Source organism: Acanthochromis polyacanthus, chromosome 15 (assembly GCF_021347895.1).
Source record: "Acanthochromis polyacanthus isolate Apoly-LR-REF ecotype Palm Island chromosome 15, KAUST_Apoly_ChrSc, whole genome shotgun sequence".
NCBI lineage: Eukaryota > Metazoa > Chordata > Actinopteri > Pomacentridae > Acanthochromis > Acanthochromis polyacanthus.
In genome coordinates, this window is record NC_067127.1 from 33689763 (window position 1) to 33713290 (window position 23528).

General features: G+C 40.0%; 1 protein-coding gene across 1 annotated transcript in view; it reads left to right on the top strand.

Moving 5' to 3' along the window:
* Positions 1–23528, top strand: part of hectd2 (HECT domain containing 2) — a 95572-nt gene that overhangs the window by 27539 nt on the left and 44505 nt on the right. Inside the window, exons 8-14 of the mRNA XM_051959947.1 lie at positions 1463–1572; positions 4637–4785; positions 6194–6317; positions 10419–10515; positions 10630–10737; positions 12432–12564; positions 22595–22683. Coding sequence (XP_051815907.1) covers positions 1463–1572; positions 4637–4785; positions 6194–6317; positions 10419–10515; positions 10630–10737; positions 12432–12564; positions 22595–22683 — 810 coding nt within the window. The remainder of the gene's footprint in view (positions 1–1462; positions 1573–4636; positions 4786–6193; positions 6318–10418; positions 10516–10629; positions 10738–12431; positions 12565–22594; positions 22684–23528) is intronic.

Consider the following 23528-nt stretch of genomic DNA (forward strand, 5'->3'; position numbering starts at 1 on the left):
AAGTAAGATATATCAATCTTACATTTCACTGGTGCCATTTTAAATATCTATAGTTTATGATTCTAGTGATTTGAGATGCAAAAACCGAATTATTGTCTGAAAACAAACTGAACTTAGCTCAAAATTTAAATAAGACACAGAGGCAGGAAGAGTCAGATGCAATTCTTAGATTTACTGATGTTTCGGCAAAATATATCAAAGTGATGCTTGCTTAAAAATATCACTTTTTATGCCCAAATTTTCTCATCTTTTCTCACCTTATCTTCTGTTTTTGGGTACCGAGGCATGCTGCTGTCATGGTTGTGACAAATAGACTCTTAAAAATAAAATGGCAGTGAGGGTTGGAGTGCTTTTAACGCATCATCTCACCCAGTAAAATGACAAAAACAACCATGCTTGGTAACTGATAGTCATTCAGCTGTTTCCACAATGCTGCACCCTGGCTGGTCTGGTGGTTTTTCCTTCCCCACGTAGCCACCTGTTCACTTCGTCTTACTTTCTGTTAGTTCACTGTAATCATTTGCAATAAGATTTCTGTCAATCATTAGCAAACTTGCTTCACCTCGGTTGTTTGAACCGAGGTGAAGCAAGTTTCTTTTCACCGGATCAGTAAAATCACAGCATGATAACCTGTAAATAACCACAACTCCAAATGTCCAAATGCTTCTACAAAAGAACAAAACATTTAGTCACAAGTATCTGGAATTGAATGATAGAATTTTTTACTTTGCGATCAAAAGTACAAAAGTCAGACAAAAAAGACATAAACAACCCCAACAAAAACAAGACAAAATAGTACGAAAATGAGACGCATAATGACCAAAAAATTAGACAAACGACATGAAAGAAAACAAAAAAGAGAAACGGTCGCACAAAAAAGTTACAAAACGACAAAGAAATGGAAACACTGCAAAAATTACACAAAAAACAAAAACAAAGTTGCAAGTATACTGGACAGAGATCTGTTGAAAATAACAACAGATAAGATGCACAAACCTATGAGCATTGGAGCAAAGTCCAAAAAAAATAGATTTCTTAAAATTATACCAACCTGGCATACTTTAAGCCCCAGAAGTTTCCATGTGGTGACCATTTTTTCACCTGAATGTGTTTCAGTTCAGCCTTTGAAACTTCTGAAGTCATTTTCTAGACCAAATGAAGAGTTCATTTGCAAAAACAGATAACTCTGTTTGGATAAATTTACAGAAACTTTTTTTTTCATTGTTTACTTGAGATCATATCAATCAAACTGAAGTTGAGTGGATTTGACTCAGTAGAAAATACATGACAAAATAGAAGAAAAAATAAATTATTAGTGTTATTATTATTATTTTTATCTCAAGTAAACAATAATAAAAATGAGTTGTCTGAAAATGGAGTTACCTGTTTTTGCAAATGAACTCTTCAAATATGGAATAAGTTAGCTTTATTACAGTATTATTCTGCTATGTTTCGTGTGTAGAACCCGCAGTACTCCAGCACCAGCACCTACGTGATCTACGCTCACCTGCTAAGGCAGATTGCAGCTCTGTCTGAGGCCGACCACCACTTCCTGGTTCACTGGCTCAAGAAGTAAGTGTTTTTTTTATGCATGTGTGTTCATCATGTTGGTGTCAGTTTGCACCTCAAAGCAGCAGGTATTAGCTAAACCTTTAAACTGTAAAACGTCAAAGAGTGAATTAGGCTATTTTACAGCTGATTCAAAGCGTTTGTGTTGTTTTTCTTGACTCCAGACTGGGTCAGAGGAGAGCAGCTGTCACATGTTCCACAGATCGTAAAGCCCTCTGTGGAGAATTAGTGATTTGGAGCCCTTTAAATAACTCTTGGATGCGTGCAGCGGGGTTAGCAGGTTGATTGATTGTGAGACGGGAACGTAAATTTGAAGTGTTTCCATCTCTGACAGGAAGCTCTCTCTGGCTCTGGCTCGCGCCTTTCATGCACATCTTACCCACAGTGTAGGGCTTGATGAATCCCTCTTGTCATTTGGTGCAGACCCCGGCCTCTGACAAAACGCAGCAGTTACATTCTTGTGAGCAACCGACTTGTTTTTCATCTTTGTTTTCCCTCCTCTAATCTGGCCACACAGTTGTGCTTCGCGCCAACTCTTCCCAGCCTGGAATTGAAAGTGTCGAAGCCTCGAGCATGTCTTTGCTCTGATGTAAACTACAGCTCTGAATGCAGAAGATTAAAATAATTACTATTGGGGTATCAGATGTCAATACTTCCTGAATGCCGACCTGAGTGTTGAAAAGTCACGCAGCAAAAGCTGTCCTAGTCTAATTTCTGAGTTTTTATGAATTTTGGATTGAAATTTAGTTCATTTTATACAACTTCCTACAGACAACCTGCACCAAAATGAAATTCATTTTTTTGGCACATGGATGTTGAAAATGTGCCTCCTCAGAACAATGCAGTGACAAAACAGAAGAATGTGATACAGCTGATAGATACTAAAAAATAGCGTACAAAACACGTTCACATCAGGTGGTGATAGGCTTTGGTACAGTTGTGTTTAGTGGAAAAAAAAGCCAGACTTCCACAGTGGAGGTTGCAGATGATACAATGACTTTTTGACTGTTATTAGACGCTCGTGCAAACTTCCTCCATGGAGGTTCTCCGCGGGAATCCACATTTTGATTGGGAGCAGCCGTCGTTATGATGCGTCATTGTGGTATCCGGTAACGGGGTCTTGGTCCTAACGTCGTCACCAACTGTCGTTTAATGTTTCTCTTGTTATGACGTGCAGTCGAAAAGTTCTGAGTCTGTGCCAGATTTAAATTTAGCCGTCAACTCCGTAGACTCCTCGTGCAGTCATACTCTTCTTCCAGTGCTTCTGCGACGCTTGTAATGCTCCTTTAAAGTTCTGTTGTGTAAATGTTGAAAGAAAAACAACGGTGACACCTCGACTTGAATTAGATTTTGGAAAAACGGAAGAAGTCATAAAGTCCCAAAACTGGTGAGTTGAGCAGTTGGGAGCGATGATTACGTTTCTGCTGACGTTACAGTAGAGATCTACATTCCGACCCTGGGGAATTAATTCATGATGTACAAATTCGCTAGTGTTGAAGAAAACAAAAGGCATGCTGCTGGTGATCCTGAACTGATCCGTCTTGTACGAGTTTGGAAGTTGGTCTTTCTTCCCTTGATGGTTGCTACAGACCAGTGTTTCTGTGTTTCTTTATGTGGTAGGTGGCCGCAAACGACGAGGAGGAAAAGGTCCGTCTACGTGGAAATAATGAGCTGAACTATTATTTTAACGTCGGCCTGTTTTCCGCGGCCCACAGCAATACTCAAACTGCGCTGTCGCGGTAACCGTCCCCAGTTCATTCTGCGCCTCCCATGGGGATTAACTGTCAGCAGTTGCAGAGAATGGTTAAATATTTTACCAGGACAAAAAGGAAAATAGAGCAGGAGACAAACAAGATACAACCTCCTGAAAAAATTCAAGAAAACATGACGAGGCTTATCTTGCTCTTGGCTTCACAGTGAATGTGGTAGGAGGTGAGGACAGATCTCTGTGTGTTTTATGTCAGAAAACTGTTGCAGCGAACAGAATGAAGCCAAACAAATTAAGAAAAGACACATAGAGATATTACACCCCAGTCATGTCAAGAAGCCACTTGACTTCTTTCAGAGGAAACTTGATGAATACCGTAAGCAGGAACATCGGATGGTAAAAGCTGCATCAGTGAACAGTGAAGGACAAATAGCGTCATACAGAATCACCAAGTGCAAGAAACCACAAACAGCAGCTGAGTGCCTCAGACTCCCCGCTGCTCTTGATATGATGTCAACAATGATTGATGAGACAACCACCGCAACATTGTTCTTTGGCCAAATATCTGATTTGATAACACAACACGGCCTCCTGACTCGTGATAGCTCACACATGTTCTAAATGCACCAAAACCAGTCCTAGAACTTTTTTTGTGAGTTTCTCAGAACTGGTCATCCAAATAACTGCACATTGAACACTGCACTTCCTCATGTCCTCAGCAAAACACCCGCAAAGTGTGAAGTAGATCGAACAAACCGTTAGCAAAAAACATGAAGAACAGACATAAGCGCACACAAATACACAGACTCTTGAATTTATTAGTGAGATGATGAACACCTGGCTATTCATATTTGTGTCATGATGCTCATATTGCCTTAATGGAACATCAAATGCTAACAGAGTCCACACAGTAACTGCCAGAGACACGGATGTGTAAATTCTAAGCTGCTGTCCAGTCAGACGAAAACATTTTTGTTGCTCTACAAATGTCTGCGTGTTAATTTATTACGTTGTTCATTAACTTTCTGACACATGAACCTCGTCCAGTCAAAGCTTTTAGGCTCAACTCGCTGCCTCTAAGTACAAATGTAGGCCAGCTTCTGTGTGACTGTCTGGCTGAATGAGGAGCATTTGGATCCGTGCTGTTTGTGGTGGTGATTTACTAGCAAGCTGCTTCAAATTACAAGTTCTGTTTAGTCCCAGTCCGATCCAGAAACCCAGTTTCTCCATCCAGCGCCTCTATTTTTTTCTTCTTTTACTCCCTTAAGCGTCTATTTTTGTGCGTATGTATGTTTCAGGGTATGTGTGGATTTGCCTCTGCCAAGCCACCACTTACTTCACTTTGTGTGTCCATGTCAGGCTGTCAGCGAGGCGGTTCAGGCAGCTGGTAGAGCGCCTCCTGCAGTTCATCTCCACCAGACTGTTTCCTGCCGAACCGGACGAACTTCCTCCTCTGACCAAATGCTCCTGGTGGATCCCCTCTGCAACCAAAGTGCTCAGCCTGTTCAGTGAGTCTCTTTAACCCAGAGGTGTCAAACATGCGGCCAGGGGGCCAAAACCGGTCCTCCAGAGGGTCCAATCCGGCCTGTGGGGCAACTTTGTAAAGTGTAAAACTTCCAGAGAAGACATTAACTGAAGACTGTAAATTAGTAAAACTATAAACTTTAAATAATTTCTAGACCATGACAAGTTGTCTTGACCATAAAGTAAAATACTAGATTGTTCATTGTTCTTTTGTTATTTTCTGTCTCATTTTTGTAATATTTTGTCTTGTTTTTGTTGTTTTTGGTCTCATGCTTTTGTCGTTTTGTGTTTCCTTTTTGTCTCGCTTGTGTTTTTTTGTCTCATTTTTGTCACTTTGTGTTTAGCTTTATTTGTTGTTTTGTTTAGTGTTTTGTTGTTTTGTTTCACGTTTTGTCATTTTTAGTCTCATTCGTGCCATTTGTGTAATTTTGTGTAGTTTTTGTCATTTGTCCATTTTTTGTCACTTTGTCCCTTTTTTCTCTTTTTTGTTTTGTTTTGAAACTTTTTTCATTTTTTGTCATTTTGTTTCTTGCTTTTGTCATTTTGTGTCTCATTTTTCTAATATTTTGTCTCGTTTTGTTGTTTTTTGTTCGACTTTTGTCGTTTGCCATGTTTTTATTGTTTTGTTTGTGGTTTTTGTTGTTTTGTGTCTCTTTGCCTCACTTGTGGTTTTTGTCTTATTTCTGTAATTTTGTGTTTTGCTTTATTCATTGTTTTGTATATCATTTGTGTCATTTTGTGGAGTTTTTTTGGTCTCCCTTGTGTTGTTTGTCTACTTTTTTGTCGTTTTGTTTCCCACTTTTGGCTTTTTTGGTCTTGTTTGGTTCATTTGCCTAATTTTTGTCTCTTTTTTGTTTTGTCTCATGTCATTTGTCTCATTTTTTTGTCATTTTGTGTTTTATTTTGTAATATTTAGTCTTGTTTTTGTTGTTTTTGTCTTTTTTGTCTGACTTTTGTCGTTTTAATCATAAAGTAAAATACTAAATCATTCAGTTCCAGATAGCTGTGACTAAATGTTTTGTTCCTTTGTAGAAACTCTGTGATCTGTAAGTTGTAATGTGTAAATGATAAACTGATGCTGAATGTTGCTGAAATTGAACTTATTTTTCTTCAGACATTTCAGGTTGTTCATATTGTTTTGTGAAAAGATCATTCCATCATTGTGAACATTTTCACAATGCACTTTTTTTTGCACTAAACCAAAGGAAAAAATAGGTTATTTCGAGGTTATTATGCTGTGATTTTACTGGTCTGGTCAGCTTGAGATCATATTAGGCTGAATGTGGCCCCTGAACTAAAATGAGTTTGACACCCCCTGAATAAACTAGTTTTGACTGCATGGCACTTATTATTTACTCACATCTGACTCTCTTTCTAATTTCTTCTGCCCAGATGCAGCCAACAGCGTCTCCTCCCCTCCCATCATGCCTTTCACCGACTTCTACAACATCACTCTGGAGCACATAGATTTCATGGAGGAGTACAGGACCTGGCAGAACTACGGCAACTCAAACAGGTCAGATGTTTATCCCTCTCCTTGTCTGTCTGCTTTAATCCTCTGATTTCTGAGCAATTCCTGGCACATTTTTAGCCACTGTGGGACCATTTTTCACTGCAGTAGAAAGTCCTGCTCCTCTATGGAAACAGCACAACCACGGCTAGAAGTGCAGAGAACTCATAAATATCTTTTGTGCAGTATAATGTTAGAATGCCATGAACCGTGAAAACAGAAGTTGAATTTTTTCGATTTTACAAAAACTTTAAAAACCTGGAGTCAAAATGTACAACATTTTAAAAGTGCCAAAAGGGGTTACCAACATAAAATAGATAAATTAGGACTTTACATACTATAGATACGTTACGACTTATTTAAAAATTTTTTCCATACTTGTTTTCTATCTCCACTGCGTAAACACAGCCTGCAGTTCAACCAGAAAGTCTGATGGTGTCCACATGATCCATTTTTCTCACGACATCAAGAAACATGAAACATTTTCACATGACGGCGCTTGAGCAAACTTTCTCTTATATTATGAAAACAGTTCAGCGAAAAAGTATTTCTGAAAGCATAAGAAGTGAGAAATGACATATACAGCTGCTGAATCTGTCCTCGTTTTAGTTCAACGACAGCTAGGTTAGATGTTTATCGAAAGTTTCGCGATGCGTCGGACTCCTCTTGCCGCTCCGAATTTGCACAAAGCAGAAGTCCAGTCTAGTTGCGAGAAAATGGCAGATCCTGTGGACACGATGCACCAAATTGCAACATTTTTTTGTTTTTTTCTGTTGTGAATGCTTTATTTTTGGCAAATTTTGAAAAGAGACACTTGGAGTAATGTAGTTTTGATGAAATATCATGATTTTTGGCTTAGGTTTGGTTATGTTTTGAGAGAGACTGGCAGGTCTCTGATGAGTAGCTCAAGGAAAATTGGAAAAATCTTTTTGCTTTTTTAATTACTAACCCTGATAAATGGTATGAATTTGGGGGTTACAGCAGGTCCTCGGTTTACGATGTCCTCAACCGAAGGTGTTTCGTGGTTACATCGCCATCTCCCTTGAATTTATTAAGAAAGTCTTGTTCCTTCATTCCAACGTACGGCGTTTGCGACATTAAAACAAATTTTACGTGGAAACTAGTTGGTGAGCAGAGCGGACAGATACATTGTCACGTACTGCTGTATGAGAAAGATGGCTTTGTTTCCATTTGCCGGTTGTACACCACACTGGATTGAGCTACATTCACTTTTTTTCATTTGTGTTGTTTTTTTGGAAAGTCTTAACATAGCTGAGTGACACAGGTACTTGTGTACATATGCAAGTTTCAACTAATGACTAAAATTGCATTACATCACACTGTAGGAACAGAATTCCGACATAAATGGAAACCTCGCTGTATACATGTTTTTTTAATGGAGATGCCAGAGCGATTTGGGGTAAAGGGTGTTACCTTTACAGAGCAAGTTTCAATGATGAATGTCAATAATGTTTCCTCAGATATTACCATACTTGACATATGTAAACACAGCCTGCAGTTAAGCTGAGTTACGCTGACAAGTCCTTCAATTTTTGTCATGGGACTGTTGCTTGGAGCCGAGTCACTTCTGACTTTTTATTTTTCACAGAATGCGGTTCGTTCAAATGCCTTATTTTTGGCAATTTTTAAAAATATGACATGGCATTAGGTGATGAAATATTGCTTTAAGTTATGTAACTTTTCCAACTTAATGGCCGTCATGGACAATAGAGAACTGTTGTCGAGTTTTTTCTGTTTTTAACGTTTGTAGCTATGATAATTGGTGTCATCTGGTGTTGTTTAAAGATACCATGGGTTTCTCATGTTAAACAACTCATCAAATAAGGAGAACAAGAAGCTGCACTACTGTGAATAGCTACCAAATGATGGAAGAGTGGGACCGACAGCGGGGTAGTGAGTGTTTATAAGGAAGAGTCTTTGGTCTGGCCTGCTAATCTGGACCAGAAACACTCACCATGTGACAGCCCATCAGTTTCACTGAGTGCTAGCCATGACTGAGAGCCCTGTTAGCTGCTTTTGAAGATTCCTGAGTCGCTTTGAGTTTGTCCTCCTGAGTAGATGTGAAGTAGCGTTCCCACAGCTGCACTTTATCCAGAACCGTGAAAACACTCACACAAGCCATGAAGTCAGTTTCACGCTGCGTCACGTCTTGTTAGAGTCCGATATAGCAAATGGATCCAGAGTTTACAGTTCAGATGATCGTCTCTGAAAGTCCCCGGCTGCTGCTCTGGAGACTCGGCCCATGTGGTTCTGAGGGTTCCAGTTTAATGCTGTTTGTTTGGGTCAGTTCTGAGTCATCATGAAATCCATGGGTTTCTTCTTTTTATTTTCTTGTCACAGTTTTTTGAACCGCAGTTTTGGAGGCCTAAAAATACTTGAAAACGTGAAAATTTGCACACACATCAAGGACGGTGAAAGATTTGATATTTTATGGAACTTGCATAGCTTTGAGCCAAAATAGCTCAATAGTGCCACCTGTAAAATTTCAAACAGATTCTATGACCATGATGCGTCACCTACAGATATGAAATATGGTAGGCATAAGTATCTCATCATCCATTCTCTATAAACCGCTTTATCCTCACTAGGATCATGGGGGGTGCTGGAGTCTATCCCAGCTGACTCGGGTGAAGGCAGGGGACACCCTGGACAGGTCGCCAGTCTGTCACAGGGCTACATATACAGACACACAATCACACTCAAATCCACACCTACGGGCAATTTAGAGTAATCAATTAACCTCAGCATATTTTTGGACTGTGGGAGGAAGCCAGAGTACCCGGAGAAAACCCATGCATGCACAGGGAGAACATGCAAACTCCATGCAGAAAGATCCCAGGGATTCGAACCGGGATCTTCTTGCTGCAAGGCGAAAGTGCTAACCACTTACTCCACTGTGCAGCCCAGTATCTCATCACGACGAACAAAAATGTAATAGACAGCCATACCCAAAACACAACAGGAAGTCGGCCATTTTAAATTATGTGTCGTATTTTGGATCATTTTGGAACAATTTTAAAAACATTTTCAAAAGCTTTTAACTCAAACAGGGTAACTCCAACAGAATTTTGAACAGGATGTCTACCAGGCACCGGTGATTAAAAGTTATCAAAATGCTCCTCAAAAGTCTGAGAGCATGGAAATGGCGGTTGGTGTAATTTCAACAATTCACCATGACACAACTAGTAACTGGCTCGTACATGCTCCAGTCGGCCTCAAACTTTACATGTGTGATCAGAGTCCAGCTCTGATAACATACCCAGGCCGATATACATTTACAGTGATAGCGCCACCTGGTGGACAGTTCTGATAGATTGCCATCAAAAGGGCCATAGCCTGAAATGCATTCTCAGTTGCAGCGCCACCTGGTGGACATGCTTGGATTCACTGACCAGCAAGGATGCGAGGACCTGACCAACGTTGCTTGCAGCTTTAATTACTGATTGGATTTTGGTTCAGAAGCATCATATTTTCCATTTTAATAAGGTGTCTGGGGTGGACGTTTGGAGCAGAAGCTGAGGCATCAGAAACACTTTGGGGAAAGTCTTCGGTTTTAGTTAAATCTCAGTACAGTGAATGCTACTTATCACGTTTTTGTTAGCATTTCAACCAGAACAGTATTTTTTCTCATTTTCCCCGGATGGTTGAGTAAATAAACATCACTACCAGATGTGATTATTAATGCTCTGGTTGCTTCCACTGGATGCTGTTTCACTATAGTGAAAATTGTAGGGAATAACTGTTTTAAAAGTTATTAATATATGTAAGTTCTTGCAGACAAGATTGTGTCCACAGAGACCACATATTTTACCTCAAACAGCTGCACATTTTTCTCCTCTTGGACCTTGTTTAAGTCGCAAATGGACCTATTTTGCGCTACACTTACAACAACCACACCTACATTCATTAGATAGCTGCTCTGCCCAGTAATAGGTAATGGTAGTCAGGTGGACAGAACTCTACCAAGCACTTTAATTTGCTTTGTTTCCTTCAAAGAAATCTATATTTTAATGACGGATAGGAGCAGAACTGTTTAAGAAACACCTTTTCAGTACTGTTAAGTTTGCATTTCTTCTCTTCTCTCAGGTTTTCTTTCTGCCAGTTTCCCTTCATCCTGTCGACGGTGGTGAAGAAAGCCATCATCCAGAAAGACTCGGAGCAGCAGATGATCAGTCAGGCCAGGGTGAGACACAAATAAGCTCAAACTACATCTATATCTAACCTGAACTCTTCAGGAATCTCTGTGGGCCACAGATAGATGGTGTAGACTTTAATCATGTGTGTTTGTGTCTCACAGCAAAGTCTGGTCAGTAAAGTTTCTCGCAGGCAGAGAGTCGATATGAACCTTCTGTTCCTCAACATTAAAGTACGACGAGCACAACTCCTCAGCGACTCACTGGATGAGGTGAGAACGATCACACCCTCACGTTTACCGCATGTTGATTCGAAAAGCAAAAATACATAAAAACATATGAGAATAAAATGAGCAAGGAAATAAATGTAAGACATATTTTTCTTCTTTTCCTTTTTTAACCTTGCCTCCAAATAGAAAGCTGAAACGACCAATCAGGTTATTTCTCTCGAGTCACATGACTTTTGTTTTTTTACTATGAATGTTTGGTTTGGTATTTAGCAACAGAGATTGAGGTGTTTTATTGTAATAAATCAGACGAAAGATCGGTTTTGTGTAGGTTGATGGAAACATAGCATTTGTGTCCATTTAAAATAAAATCTATGACACAATTCCATCTGCAAAACACATATGACTGCTGAGGTGTATGTTTTTTTTTAATTAAAGGTGAACAGTGCAAAAAAAAATCAACTTATTGATATCAAATGAAAATTCCCCAATTGACGACTTAAAATGTGCAGATTTTTTTTAATTCAGTTTTCTGAAATTTCATGGATAAATATGCATATGAGGCATCATTTATCTAATAATGTACCAATTTACATTTAATTCCAGATCAGAAATCTGATGAAGTTAGGTTCAGAATTTTTATTTAGTTTGTTTTGTTGACATGTTAAAGTCAAATCATTTTGTAGAGGAGTTTTTTTAAACACTCTGGAAATCAGAAAATATAATGAACAACAGTCAGAAAAACCTCAATTTACCTCACGTTTTTAGGAACAAAATGCTCCATAAATCAGGATGTGAATCATATATGAACAAACCCTGCTGTACAATCCTCTAAAACACAGGCAGGAATAAAACCAGGACATTTACTGTATGTAAGTGCTACTGAAGTGGAAATTTCTGACTTGGAGTAGGAGGAAAAAACACTAATTTTGAGGAAAAAGCCTCCAAAATAGTGTATTTTAACCGAAATCTACACAAGAAAATACACAACATGCAGTAAAATAAACTAAAAAAGTTGTATTTGGACTGTTTATTTTCAATATTCTGTAAGAAGGAAGCAAAATAAAGCAAAATCTCAAAATTAATCAGTGGATAAAAACATGTTTTTGCCTGTAATGACTCACTTTAATGTATTTCAGGTTTCCTAGTGCAATTTTAACGGACACGTCCAACAGTCCGTTTTTTTATGTGCATTTAAATCACAGTTAATTAACTAGGGCAAAAAAAAATGTTTACATGCATTCTCCACAGAAGAGGAAGGAATTCAGCTCTCAGACGCAGACGAATGTCTCGGGTGGAAAGTGGAATTTTTAAGACCGAGGGTGTGATAACAAGTGACAAATAGACTTTTTGAAATGAGTTCTTTGTGAGGAAGAAAATGAGCAAATTTTGTGGTGTGGGAACACTGGGAGAGGCGGCTGAGGATTAGCAAGTATGCCTTTAATGTTCTGCATTCATATGTCGACCTCAAACACTTCGTCTAAACCCGACCGTAAATCTGACGCGAACCCGAAAACCCAGATTCACGCAGTGAGGTTCAGACTAATTGTCTTTAATTTTTCATCCGCAGAAGTTTACACGATCACAGCGATTTCATATTTGCATTTGAAGTCTGGAGGAAGCAGCTTTGTAAATGATGTGACAGTGAAGGGTGAAAATGATTTCCAGATTGTTTTCACACAAGACTAATCATTTCTGCAGGAAAACAAGACATTTTTTTTTTGGTGTTATTTCTGCAGCTGACGAGGAAGCGGTGCGACCTGAAGAAGAAGCTGCGGGTGACTTTTGTCGGGGAGGCCGGTCTGGACATGGGCGGCCTGACGAAGGAGTGGTTCCTGCTGCTGGTGCGACAGATCTTCCACACAGACTACGGTGAGATTCATTAAATGTGCGATTTGTCTGAACCAGCCTTCATCAAGGAATTTGGAAACCTGCTGCTCCAATAGTTCCTCAGGGAGCAGCTGTGAGTAACAGATAAGGTTGAGAATCTGGAAGGTAAATCCTCCCTGATACACAGTGAGTGGAAAGTGAAGCCGCAGTTTATTGAGAACAAGCGGAAAGCAAATCATATTTTTATTGGATAAAAGTGGAAAGTACATTTTTATGAGCTGGAGGCCTCGGTGGATGTGCCCTGGGAGTTTTCAGGTCAGAGAAGCTGCAGCAGCAATAAGTGTCAGATGACTGAGAGAAGCACTCACTGTTGGTTTTGGAAACTCGGCAATTAGCTCTCATTTCAGGCAGTTTTCATTCAGACCGTCTTCTTCTCTTGGTTTGTTTCTCTTCTCTGTCTCGTCTCCTCACTGTAATTATATCAGTCTTTTGCTGTTGCTTTGTTTGTGTCTCCTCTTTGTTTGTTAGCCTCTCATCTTTCTAAATCCTTTACCCTGATTGACACAAATGTAGCACAAATTTCTTCTCAGTCAGTCCTAAACAGGCACATAAATTCACTCTTTGCAGCGATGTCGGGATCTCTGGTCTCCATACATCACGTTGAAGGGTGCTTTTAAATCTGTCTGTGCAGAACAAACACAAACAGCAGCAGGACTAAACGCGATGCGGATTTGCCAGAATGCAGATAAATAGTTTAGCATTGATTCAGCTGCACACGTCCACAACTATTCCAGTGTTGCAAATTTGTGAAAAGAAAAAGCTTGATTCATGTCAGACTCTGTAGTGAAATGTTACTAAATACATCAACACAGGTAGTGGACTTAAGTACATTTAAGGTACTTGTGTTTTTCTGCAGTCTTGACACTTCTTTCAACTTTTAATTGTGCTCTTTTAACTCCATTGCATCAGTCTGGCAGCTGTAGTTACTTTTCAAATTACAATTTTTCATACCCTTTCTGTTCAGTGAAAACCACGCATCTCAAAATGTGGTGATTTTAAATGACTTTTCTAATAAACTGAAAAATACTTTTGAAGTAACCTCGAGTTTCTTGCAAAGTTTCTGCCTGGAAGGAGGACCTGTGATGGAAACTCGGTTTATAACTCTCACTTTCAGGCCCATTGGTTCTTACTGAGGATAAGTAAATCTACAGCTGTCATCTCACAATCACAAATTACAGCTGGGCACACTAGATTGTAGCCCTATAAGGCAGTGGTTCCCAACCTTTTTCCTCAGAGCCCCCCCTACTTACATCCAAATAAGCCCGAGCCCCCCCTGGAATCGCATGTGGAAAAAATGTTTTCAGAAATTAACTTGAACTTTAATATCTGCATGAGAAATTTTAACATGGAAAATGTACCACTTTTAGTAAAAGTAAACTTTCTTCCTTAAAACTCCAAGTGAATCTCTGAAGACATCAGTACAACAAAAGAAAATAAAAACAATAACTGGCTAAATAAATTCGTTATCAATAACCAGTTCTCTTGTCATTCAGAAACAGAATTATGCTATTTAAACACATCCACGTTTACTTGAAAATAAGAACATTAATAATAATATCATCTGTTTAAAACTTGTTTGCACCAGAGTAGAACTTTTGATAAGTGGCTCAAAAGGCAATGAGACACACTCACAAAATGTATTCTTTGTAAGAAATGTGTTTTTAAAAAAAACGGTGCCCTTTTTTTTGACGTTGTCATCTTGTTCATAATCTAATGACCTCCTTGGGTTTGCATATCTCTGACGAGAGGAGGAATGTCAGGTGTTACGTTTGTGACTGCAAGCCTGAAATCCTGGTGGGCATCGAGCCTGTTATGGGCTTTTGTTTTTATTATAACAAGGGCACTGAAGGCCGTCTCAGACAGGTATGTGGTGCTGAACGGAAGAATAACCCTCCGTATTGCATGCATGGCCAGCTTGGGTGCAACAGCGTGTCCTTTCACTATCCAAAACTTTTTGTATCCATTCTCCTGAAAATATTTCCTTGACACCGTATCAGCTTGGAGGTCGGCAAGCTCATCTTCACAACCGATGTATTCCACGACCTGAAGGCTGGAGGTGTAGGGATCGACCACCCACGCTTCCTTTGATAAGTACTCATCAACATCAGCAAAGCGGGACTTCATTTCTTCCTGCAGCAGGTTCATGTGCCGCGTAAACTCCGCGCGTAAAGACGCACGCACAGTGCCCCCGGACTGTTTCATCAGCAGCGGAAACTGTTGCAAGTCTCCTTTTGACATTTTTCCTGATCTGTACTCCAGTTTACGCACAAAAGCATTCAGTGCGTCTTTACAATGCACAATGTTTGATTCCGGTCCCTGCATCCGCTTGTTTGTCTCGTTGTACAGAGTAAATGTGTCCCCCAGATATGCTGTTTTGATGCAAAACGCATCAGTAAGTTGCTCGCGCAGCTGTGGGTTGTGATCTTGCTCAAACTCCTTTATTTTTTCTTGCAGCTCTATAAAACGCACAAGCACTTTTCCACAGGACAGCCAGCGCACCTCTGTGTGCAGTAATAGCGTATGGTGCGCTTCATCCTCGCACAGCTGGGCAAAAAGTCTCTTGTTTGTGGGGCGAGCCTTTATAAAGTTTACAACTTTAATTACAGTTGTTAATGTGTTATTTAGGTCCTCGGAAAGTTTTTTGCTGGCTAATGCTTGGCGATACAGCATGCAGTGAAAAATTACGCACCGCGGCGCATTTTCCTTCAGCCGGCTATGATGCCATAGTGTTCTCATCATTGTTTTTATGTCTATAAGCAAATCTAATTTTGACACCCTCAAAGAAGTCAAAGCCTTGCGACCCCCCTGAGCTCTCTGGCCCCAGGTTGGGAATCTAGGCTATAAGGTACAGTCAATTCCAGCCATTTTCAGTACAAAAAATCGCTAATATTTCATTTGTAAATAAAAATATAACGAGAAATACAGGGAATATTGGACGTGCATCGCGAGGTGCATTTCCTTGAAAACGACCGATTCGTGGATCATATACCGACTTCAAGACATGTTTTGGACAAAATAGTTTACTGGCTTGTTTCGTCTGGATGTAAAAGGTTGGATTATGGCCGTTTTTTGTGGAATATTTTCATCTGTGTGTAATAATGAACCCGCAAATGTGAGTCGCGCTGTGTACGTTGAAGCCGTGTATAGAGAACGGATGGATGGATATTCGTTTTTGTCGGACAAATGTGTTTATATTACCCGCTGTGGTAATCACATCCGAAAGTGGTTTATACCGGCGGATTCATGAGAATCTAAGCTTTCCAACGGTGTATAATGTTTCTATCATCGAGTTGGCAGTGTCGTTCTATTTTGAAAAACGCTTATGCAGATATCAAAACGGCCCGCCTGAGGGGCCGCTGAACCTTAACGGGTTTTAACAGACATAAATCAAATTTTAGAAAAACAGCACATTTGTCGATGACTGTTTACAGAGGTGGATTATTACACTTTTGATGATAAAGTGAGTGTTTTTGGCAGTGTATGGGCAGCTTTCTACTACAGAAACTCATGGCAGGTGCGATGTGGCTTCAACGTTCACGAAAAAAGCCACTTTCAGCTGTTCTGTTTCCATTCTGTTGTAGGATTTAACAGCTCAAACCACAACACAAACTCAGAGTACGTCAAAAATCACAGCAAAACAGTTGCTACTGGATGCAGGTAGGAAATAGAACAATGGAAGTTTGCTGCTGGCCTTTATGAAGAAGACCACAACTCAACAAGGACATCGAGAGGGCAGAAAGTATGACATTGGTCCTTTCCAGGTTTAACCAATCGGTATCAAACTCTGCATAGGAACTTTTTCAGTACCTACCCTGAAGTTGGTACTCTTCTCTCTGCTGCAGGAAGTTGAACATGGGAAGTTTCTGCGATCCTAACATGCACAAAGGCTTAGGACCACCTTAAAATAGGGTTTATTGTCATGGTATTGAAGAAAAAATGGTGCATTTGAAACAGTTTTTGGTCAACAATGGAGGTCTACTGTGGATATAAAGACAATACTGTTATGATGTAATATACGTTCACATCCTGTTTGTATATCTTCCAACGACTTGTTACACCTTTGTGCTTTCTTGTATTTTCTGCATCGTCTTGTACTTCTTGCATTCTTGCACATTTCACAACTTCGGCAATCTTGAGCAGCTGTCACTGGGATTAATAAAGTTTGCTGGTCTGGGACTTTTCATGGGTTTTACCGACAGTAAAAAATCCTTTAATCTTATTTCGCAACCGACCGTCAACGTCACAAACACCACGTTATATAACCAGTGTGTTCTCAAATCGAAACTTTAAAAAAAATACTGTGTGGAGCCACACTTTTCATAGATGACCAGAGAGGCATTATTTAAGTCCAAATTGCTTCACTTTCTGCATTTTCTATTTCCATTACTGCTGCTGCTGCTGTCCACTTCATTGATATAAGATTAACTGTTTAGCCTTTCACTGAGTTGGAATTTGCATAGAAAATTCTTGAATGGAAACCAGCGAGCGTCTGTCTTTGCATCTGCGTCTTCGACGTCTCGCTCTTAGTTGTTCTTTCCATCGTCGTTCCATCTTTCCGCGGTCGTCTGTGTTTTCGGTGCCAGAGGACGTCGGCCCAAAGCAACACGCTCAATGAAAGCTGTGTTCCCCTCATTAGCAGCAGCAGCGCAGGGAAAACCCCGACTCCGACGCACAAACACACACACACACAGGCAGGTGTACACACACACACACACACAGGCACACACACACACACACATACACACACACACAGGCTCTTTCATGGCTCGGTGTCGGTTTCTGGTGTTGGGAGATGTGAGCGGTCCAGATGTGTGTCTCCGCTCAGAACAGACTGCTGCTGTTTCTCTCAGTCGGAGCTGGAAAAGCTTCCAGTTTATTCTGCTTCACAACCTGCTCATTATCCCTTTTTTATTTTATTTTTAAAATCGCTCTGGGGCTGCACAGTGGATTGGTGGTTAGTGCTTTCGCCTTGCAGCTAGAAGATCCCAGGTTCACTTCCTGGCCTTCCTGGGATCTTTCTGCATGGAGTTTGCATGTTCTCCCTGTGCATGCATGGATTTTTTTTACGGATTCTCTGGCTTCCTCCCACAATTGTCTGTAGATGTGAATGCAAGTGTGATTGTTTGTCTTTATATGTAGCCCTACGATAGACTGGTGACCTGTCCAGAGTGCCCATTGTCTTCACCCTAAGTCAGCTTGTTTTATGCTTGACGTGTCCACAATGTCTGAGTGGCTCTGCATGGACGAATTACAGAATTTTAGCAGCCACAAAACCTTGCGTGGTCCTTATCAAGAGGAAAATTTCCACATCACACACCTTCAAATTTTTCCAACAATGTAAACAGAGACATGGAGGAAACATGGCAGAAGAACAGGAGCTCCTGGCAGCAGAAGTTCAGAAAGATAGACATTTATGTGATTCATCACACAGAGATCACCGTAATAACCAGGTTATGAACAATTCATGGGATGAATTTAAAACTAACTGCTGAAATGCAACTATTCAGTAAAATGCCACGTTGTAGTGCTGGGAACGATGGCAAACTTCTTCTACTCTAGTTTAGTACTGCAGTCGACATGTTTTTGCATACACTGCCCCCTGCGGTTTGGAAGCAGATGCTGCATGGAGTATAAAATCTACACGCATTCTCTCATGCAGATTCAATCTATCACATGTGGAAAGCATAGACCAGGCTTAAGTCAGCTCAGATAGACTCCAGCTCCCCACAGCCCTAATGAAGATTAAGCGGTGTATAAATAACGGATGGAAGTTGTTGTGTCTCTTGCTGAAAACATCGACAACATCACACTGTGAATGTCGACAAGGTGTTGACAAGTGATGTGGAGAAAACAGACACAGTCAGATAAGAACTGATCTGGTTGATTACAGACTCGGTTCACTTTGAGTTTCATAACAAATTAATGAAGAATCATCTACAATTCAATGCTTAAGGTGCACTTCTGTTTTATTAGAGTGGCTTTGAATTTTCTTAATTTGGCAGTTTTGTTGTGGACCAGTATGGGGGTATCCCATTACTTGCACATTTTCACAAATACAATGCTGTGCATGTAATGTACGCCAAACAATACTGTTATTTCTTCCATCTTGACATTAATGCATTAGCGACGTAGCACTGTGAGTGATTTTGCTTCGATCTTATGTGTTGAAGGAGGAGTCAGCTCAAAGGACCTGCTCTGAAATCACTCAAACTGGCTTTGTCTCAGTTCTTATTTTTCTAAGTTTTATGTTAAGCTTTTGTGAGCTGTATTCACATTCACCTTATCTACTGCAGCTTGTTTTTCAGCACTATTAACTGTAATAATCTTTATTTATAGAGAACTTTTTCCAAAAAAACAGGTTGCATGAAGAAGTGAAATCAAATAGGCATGTCACAGAATTATCAGAATATTAATATTATATATTAATATTAATAAGTTGAATTAATTTATTCAATTTTATTAAGATTTTCAAAATTTTGATCATCACAATTGTGTGTTACTTTGTTATATCGGTAGTTCTTTATTTTTCATTCCATTATTCTTTCTCCGTTTTGTTCCTTCTTTAATTTTCACCCTGTCAAATTAATTATCTTCTACTTTTCTTAAGAAACTTGACTTCCATCTGTCTTTTTCCTTCCACCACTCAATTTGTTCATAATTTGCCGTTGTTATATGAGTTCAGGGTAATCTATATTTACCCCAGAGGGGCAGTTTGAGCAGTCAGCGGTAAATGTAATCATCATAATTACCAATAAACACTCCGTCTTGGCAGATTATATGTGATGAACCAGATGGGAGCAACCTGAGCTTTGTGAACAAGGACTGACTGGGTTTGCTTTGTGATAATTTAATCTCTGCCCACATTTCTGCTGCACATTCTCACGATTCTGTCTGTCTTTGAAGTTAAGTGACCCAAGCCAGCAAATAAAAAAGTGGCTTTCAACTGTAGGAACTCAGGACAAAGCACGAGATAGAGGAAAGGTTTACAGGAAGTGATCTGTAATAGATGTGTTGGGTCTTTCAGTTTCAACTGGATTAAACAGTTTCCACTGCAATGTTAACTCTGATTGTGGTAAAATGGGAACAAATAGTATTTGCTGAACGTAACTCTTTGTATGAGCTTGTAGGAGATGGAACATCAGAGGGTTATTTATGCTGTCTTAGCCTTTGTGATGACTTTTAAAGAGTGTTAAAGTGAATATTTGAGAGAACACCACAACTCATCAGGGACCTCAAAGTGGTGGGGGTCTTCTTGGAATTTAACCAATCAGGATCAAACTCTGTACAAGAGTTTTTCAGGGCCGTTCCAAAGTACCTACCCTGGAGTAGATGCTTTTTACAGGGCACTTACTGTGGCTCAACTGCCCTTAGACAACCCATAAGTTCTTGCAGTGGAAAACAACTTGCGGACTTCATAAAACAAGAGTAAAGAACTTTGTGGGGTTCCTCACCCTCGACACTGAGAAGGAACCTTTTTGGTTTGTTTAGAAACCTTTGCATCAGCGGTTTCTTGAGGAGGGATTCCTCAACAAGTCCATTTTGGAGTCCCTGTTTTACTTACACCAAAACATAAGAAAAAAATAGTACTCTTAAACGAGTAATGTAGATGTTCCTAAATAAATGGAAAGCACTTTATTTTATTACTCTGCCAAGAAATGGAGCGGAGTTATGTGACGATTAGCGTTGGTTTGTCTGTCTGTCTGTTTGGCTGTCTGTTCGCAACATTACTCGTGATTGGACCCGGCCAGCATCGCAGACATTTTTCACATTTGACGCTATTACATATGGCACTGAGATATACAAGCAATTGCCAGGTTGATTCCAATTACATATAATTTGTGTCCAATGCCCTGGTGTCTTCAAGCAACACAGAAGACCTTGACATGGTGCTGCTTTGCTAGCTAAACTTCCACAATGCTCTCTAGTTGCCAATACAAAAGTTTCCTTTGGTTGCTGCAGTATTACAGAGTATGAGGCTCCACCTGGTGGCACAACTAGGTACTACAGCTGATCTACAATACAGAAATGGCATTAAAGCTGCTGTCCGGAGTTTGAATCGCAGCGTCTCCCAAAACACTGTTGGTCCCTCCCTCTGATTTCACCCCTTTATTTGTGCACGCGCGCAGTACCTGACAGGAGTGCCCGGAGTGCTGCAGCATCTTGCCTGTTTTGCTGTTTTCCCCTCTTCTACATTTAGTACATTTAGTAAATAATAAAGGAATTACGTTAGAATGCTGTATTGAGTCTAACTTGTCCTAATACCAAAATAACATGAATCTGCTAGGACTAACGAGTAAAGTTTCAATATGTGATTACACTCGTGTATCCCTCTGGATGACGTTGTTTATCAAACTTAGTGCATTTACGCGTGTATATGTGTTACATTGTTTATTTATTTCTATCTAGAGTTCAGAATTGCATGACTCCTCTGACGAAGAGTATGTCCCAGACGCCCCAACATCTTCCTCCAGAGGTCGGGCATCTAAACGAAGCCGTCAGGCGGGCTATGGAGGCCGTGGTCGGGGAGCGACGCGAGCACCCCGAGCCAAAAAACGTCCTGCAGTCTCTTGGCCTGACAAGCCGTGGGATTGGTAACTTTTCTGGAAGTTGCTGATCCCTGATGCTCTCTCCTCCACAAGCAAAACAAATGTGCGCGCGGTTGCGTAGTGCGTAGCTCGCCCACCTCTGCATGGGCTTGCTTGCTGTGCGCGTAACCGTTGATTGACAGCATGACAAAGCTGAAGCTCGAACTTGATTGGTCGGCAGCGACCGGCGCTTTTTGGGATAACATGGGGGTCTATGAGAGGAAGGCGGAGCTCAGGAATAAATTTTCATATCGCGTTATACTAACTTTATATTATAGTATCGAACTAGACTAACACATTTAAGCTTTGTTAAAAAATGATACATAAATTGAAAACAAACGGAAACTCCAGACAGCAGCTTTAAGTATCAGCAGACACTGGTAATAATTATTAAGTATCTACTTGTCGAATTTGCTGGCGTGGTTGCAGACATATTTTATATATTGCATTTATTACTCTGCCAAGGAATGCAGCAGAGTTCTGTCTTTGGTTTGTCTGTCACTCAAAAACGGATTTGGATAAAATCTTCAGGGAAGGTCCGAAATGACACAAGGACCATGTGATTAGATTTTTGCAGCCTACACTCTGGATCCATGGATTTGTTCAAGATTTCTGTACCATTGCCAATGGCGTCACTGTAACCATGACAACAAGTGAAAACAGCTGCCTGCTGATGATCACATGATTGTGATCCTACTACAAATCCACTGCTGTGGACTTAACGGGACTTGTCCGTGGGAAATGAAACAAGGAGCAACTGATTAAATCATAGGGGTGTTTCTGAGTCCCATCAATTCCCGCCACCTACTACATATTTAGGTCACGTGATTCAGTATCCGTACATGACGCACACGCCTGTGCTCAGCGCAAGGTCATTTTGTTTGTGGGTACATTTATATTAAATGGCCACATTCTATTGTGTTGTGATTTCTTATTATCAATAATTAATAAATAAATGCTGCATTTCTGAAAAAAAAATGCGTTTCTGATAATGCCATATGGGGGAATGAACAGCCTTGGAGGAGTACCGTGCTCTCTGAGTGCTTTTCCAGTTTAGGCAAGCAGGGACCTTGTCTCGTCATTTGCACACAAATATGTCATCACAAAGTCCAACAATATCCTAATTTGCTTAAAAATACAAAATCAGTCTCTACAACTTCCATTAATATCTTTAATATTGTTTGAAAGAGATTTATATTTTAATGCCAGAACTCCAGAGCTTCTTCGGAGTCATTGAAAGTTGTTCAAGCAACCTCTTCTCTATTCTCATTTCTGTCTACTTCCGTCTTTTCATCTTTTGCTTCTTTTTTTCCAACCTCTGCTTTTCCATCACTGCCTGCATCTTCTCTCCTTCCAGCTGCTTTACCTGTAAATCCATGTGTCTCTAATTTACTCAGATATTTACATTTTTTTGTGTTTTCTTTCAGGAATGTTCACCTACATGAAGGACTCGCGCTGCCATTGGTTCAGCAGTTGGAAGTGTGACAACTATTCTGAGTTCCAGTTGGTTGGGACTGTATCCTTTCATCAAAAATGAAGAGATCAGGGTATTACACGCTTTTTAAAAGGGTTTATCACAACTAAAGCATTCTTAAAGGACTTTGTGCTGGTATCTGTAGCCTTGCTAAACTATAAATTCCTTCCACTTTTATTCTGTCAATTTGTGCACGAAGCACATCAAAAACATGAACATATTTGGTATCTGAGGATCCAGGAATTCTCTGTCTTTGCAAAAGTTGTAAATTTTCCATCATTTCATAAGTATTTTGTGCAAGAGCAGCCCAAATGTATATTGACCAAATTTGCAATGATCACTATAATCCAGGTTTTGCAGCATTTTGATAGTAAAAGTTACACAGTTTTAGATTTTTTTTGTTTTAGACTGACAAAAATAATAAATTCTTGCTCACTGACTGGTCCAGAAGCTATCTTATTTTATTTTGGGTGTCATTTCGGTAATTTTTTGCTCCAAAATAGGAAATGATTGGATGGAAAAGGATAGTTTGGATTTATTTTCCCATTTACTGCTATTGTTGAAATAATGCATCATCTTTAGAGGTCCTGCTGATCATATTTTCATCCCTTTAGTTGTTGGCTGTTAACACATGCGGACGTGTTTCATTCACTCTTAATACACATTGTCAGGTGGGATATTGAATTTCAGTGAAAAGGAAAGTGTGCTTTGTTTTCCGTGTTGTTTCCTTCCACATGTACCAGAGTAGTTTGATTAGCACCTGCACACATCGACCACATTAGCATTTTAAAGCTCTTTCATTTGGAGCTTCAGTGGTTCCACAGCAGCTGTTTTTAGGTATTTGTCTCCTGCAGACAAAGCTTCAGAGCGTTTTGTTGGATGGTTGG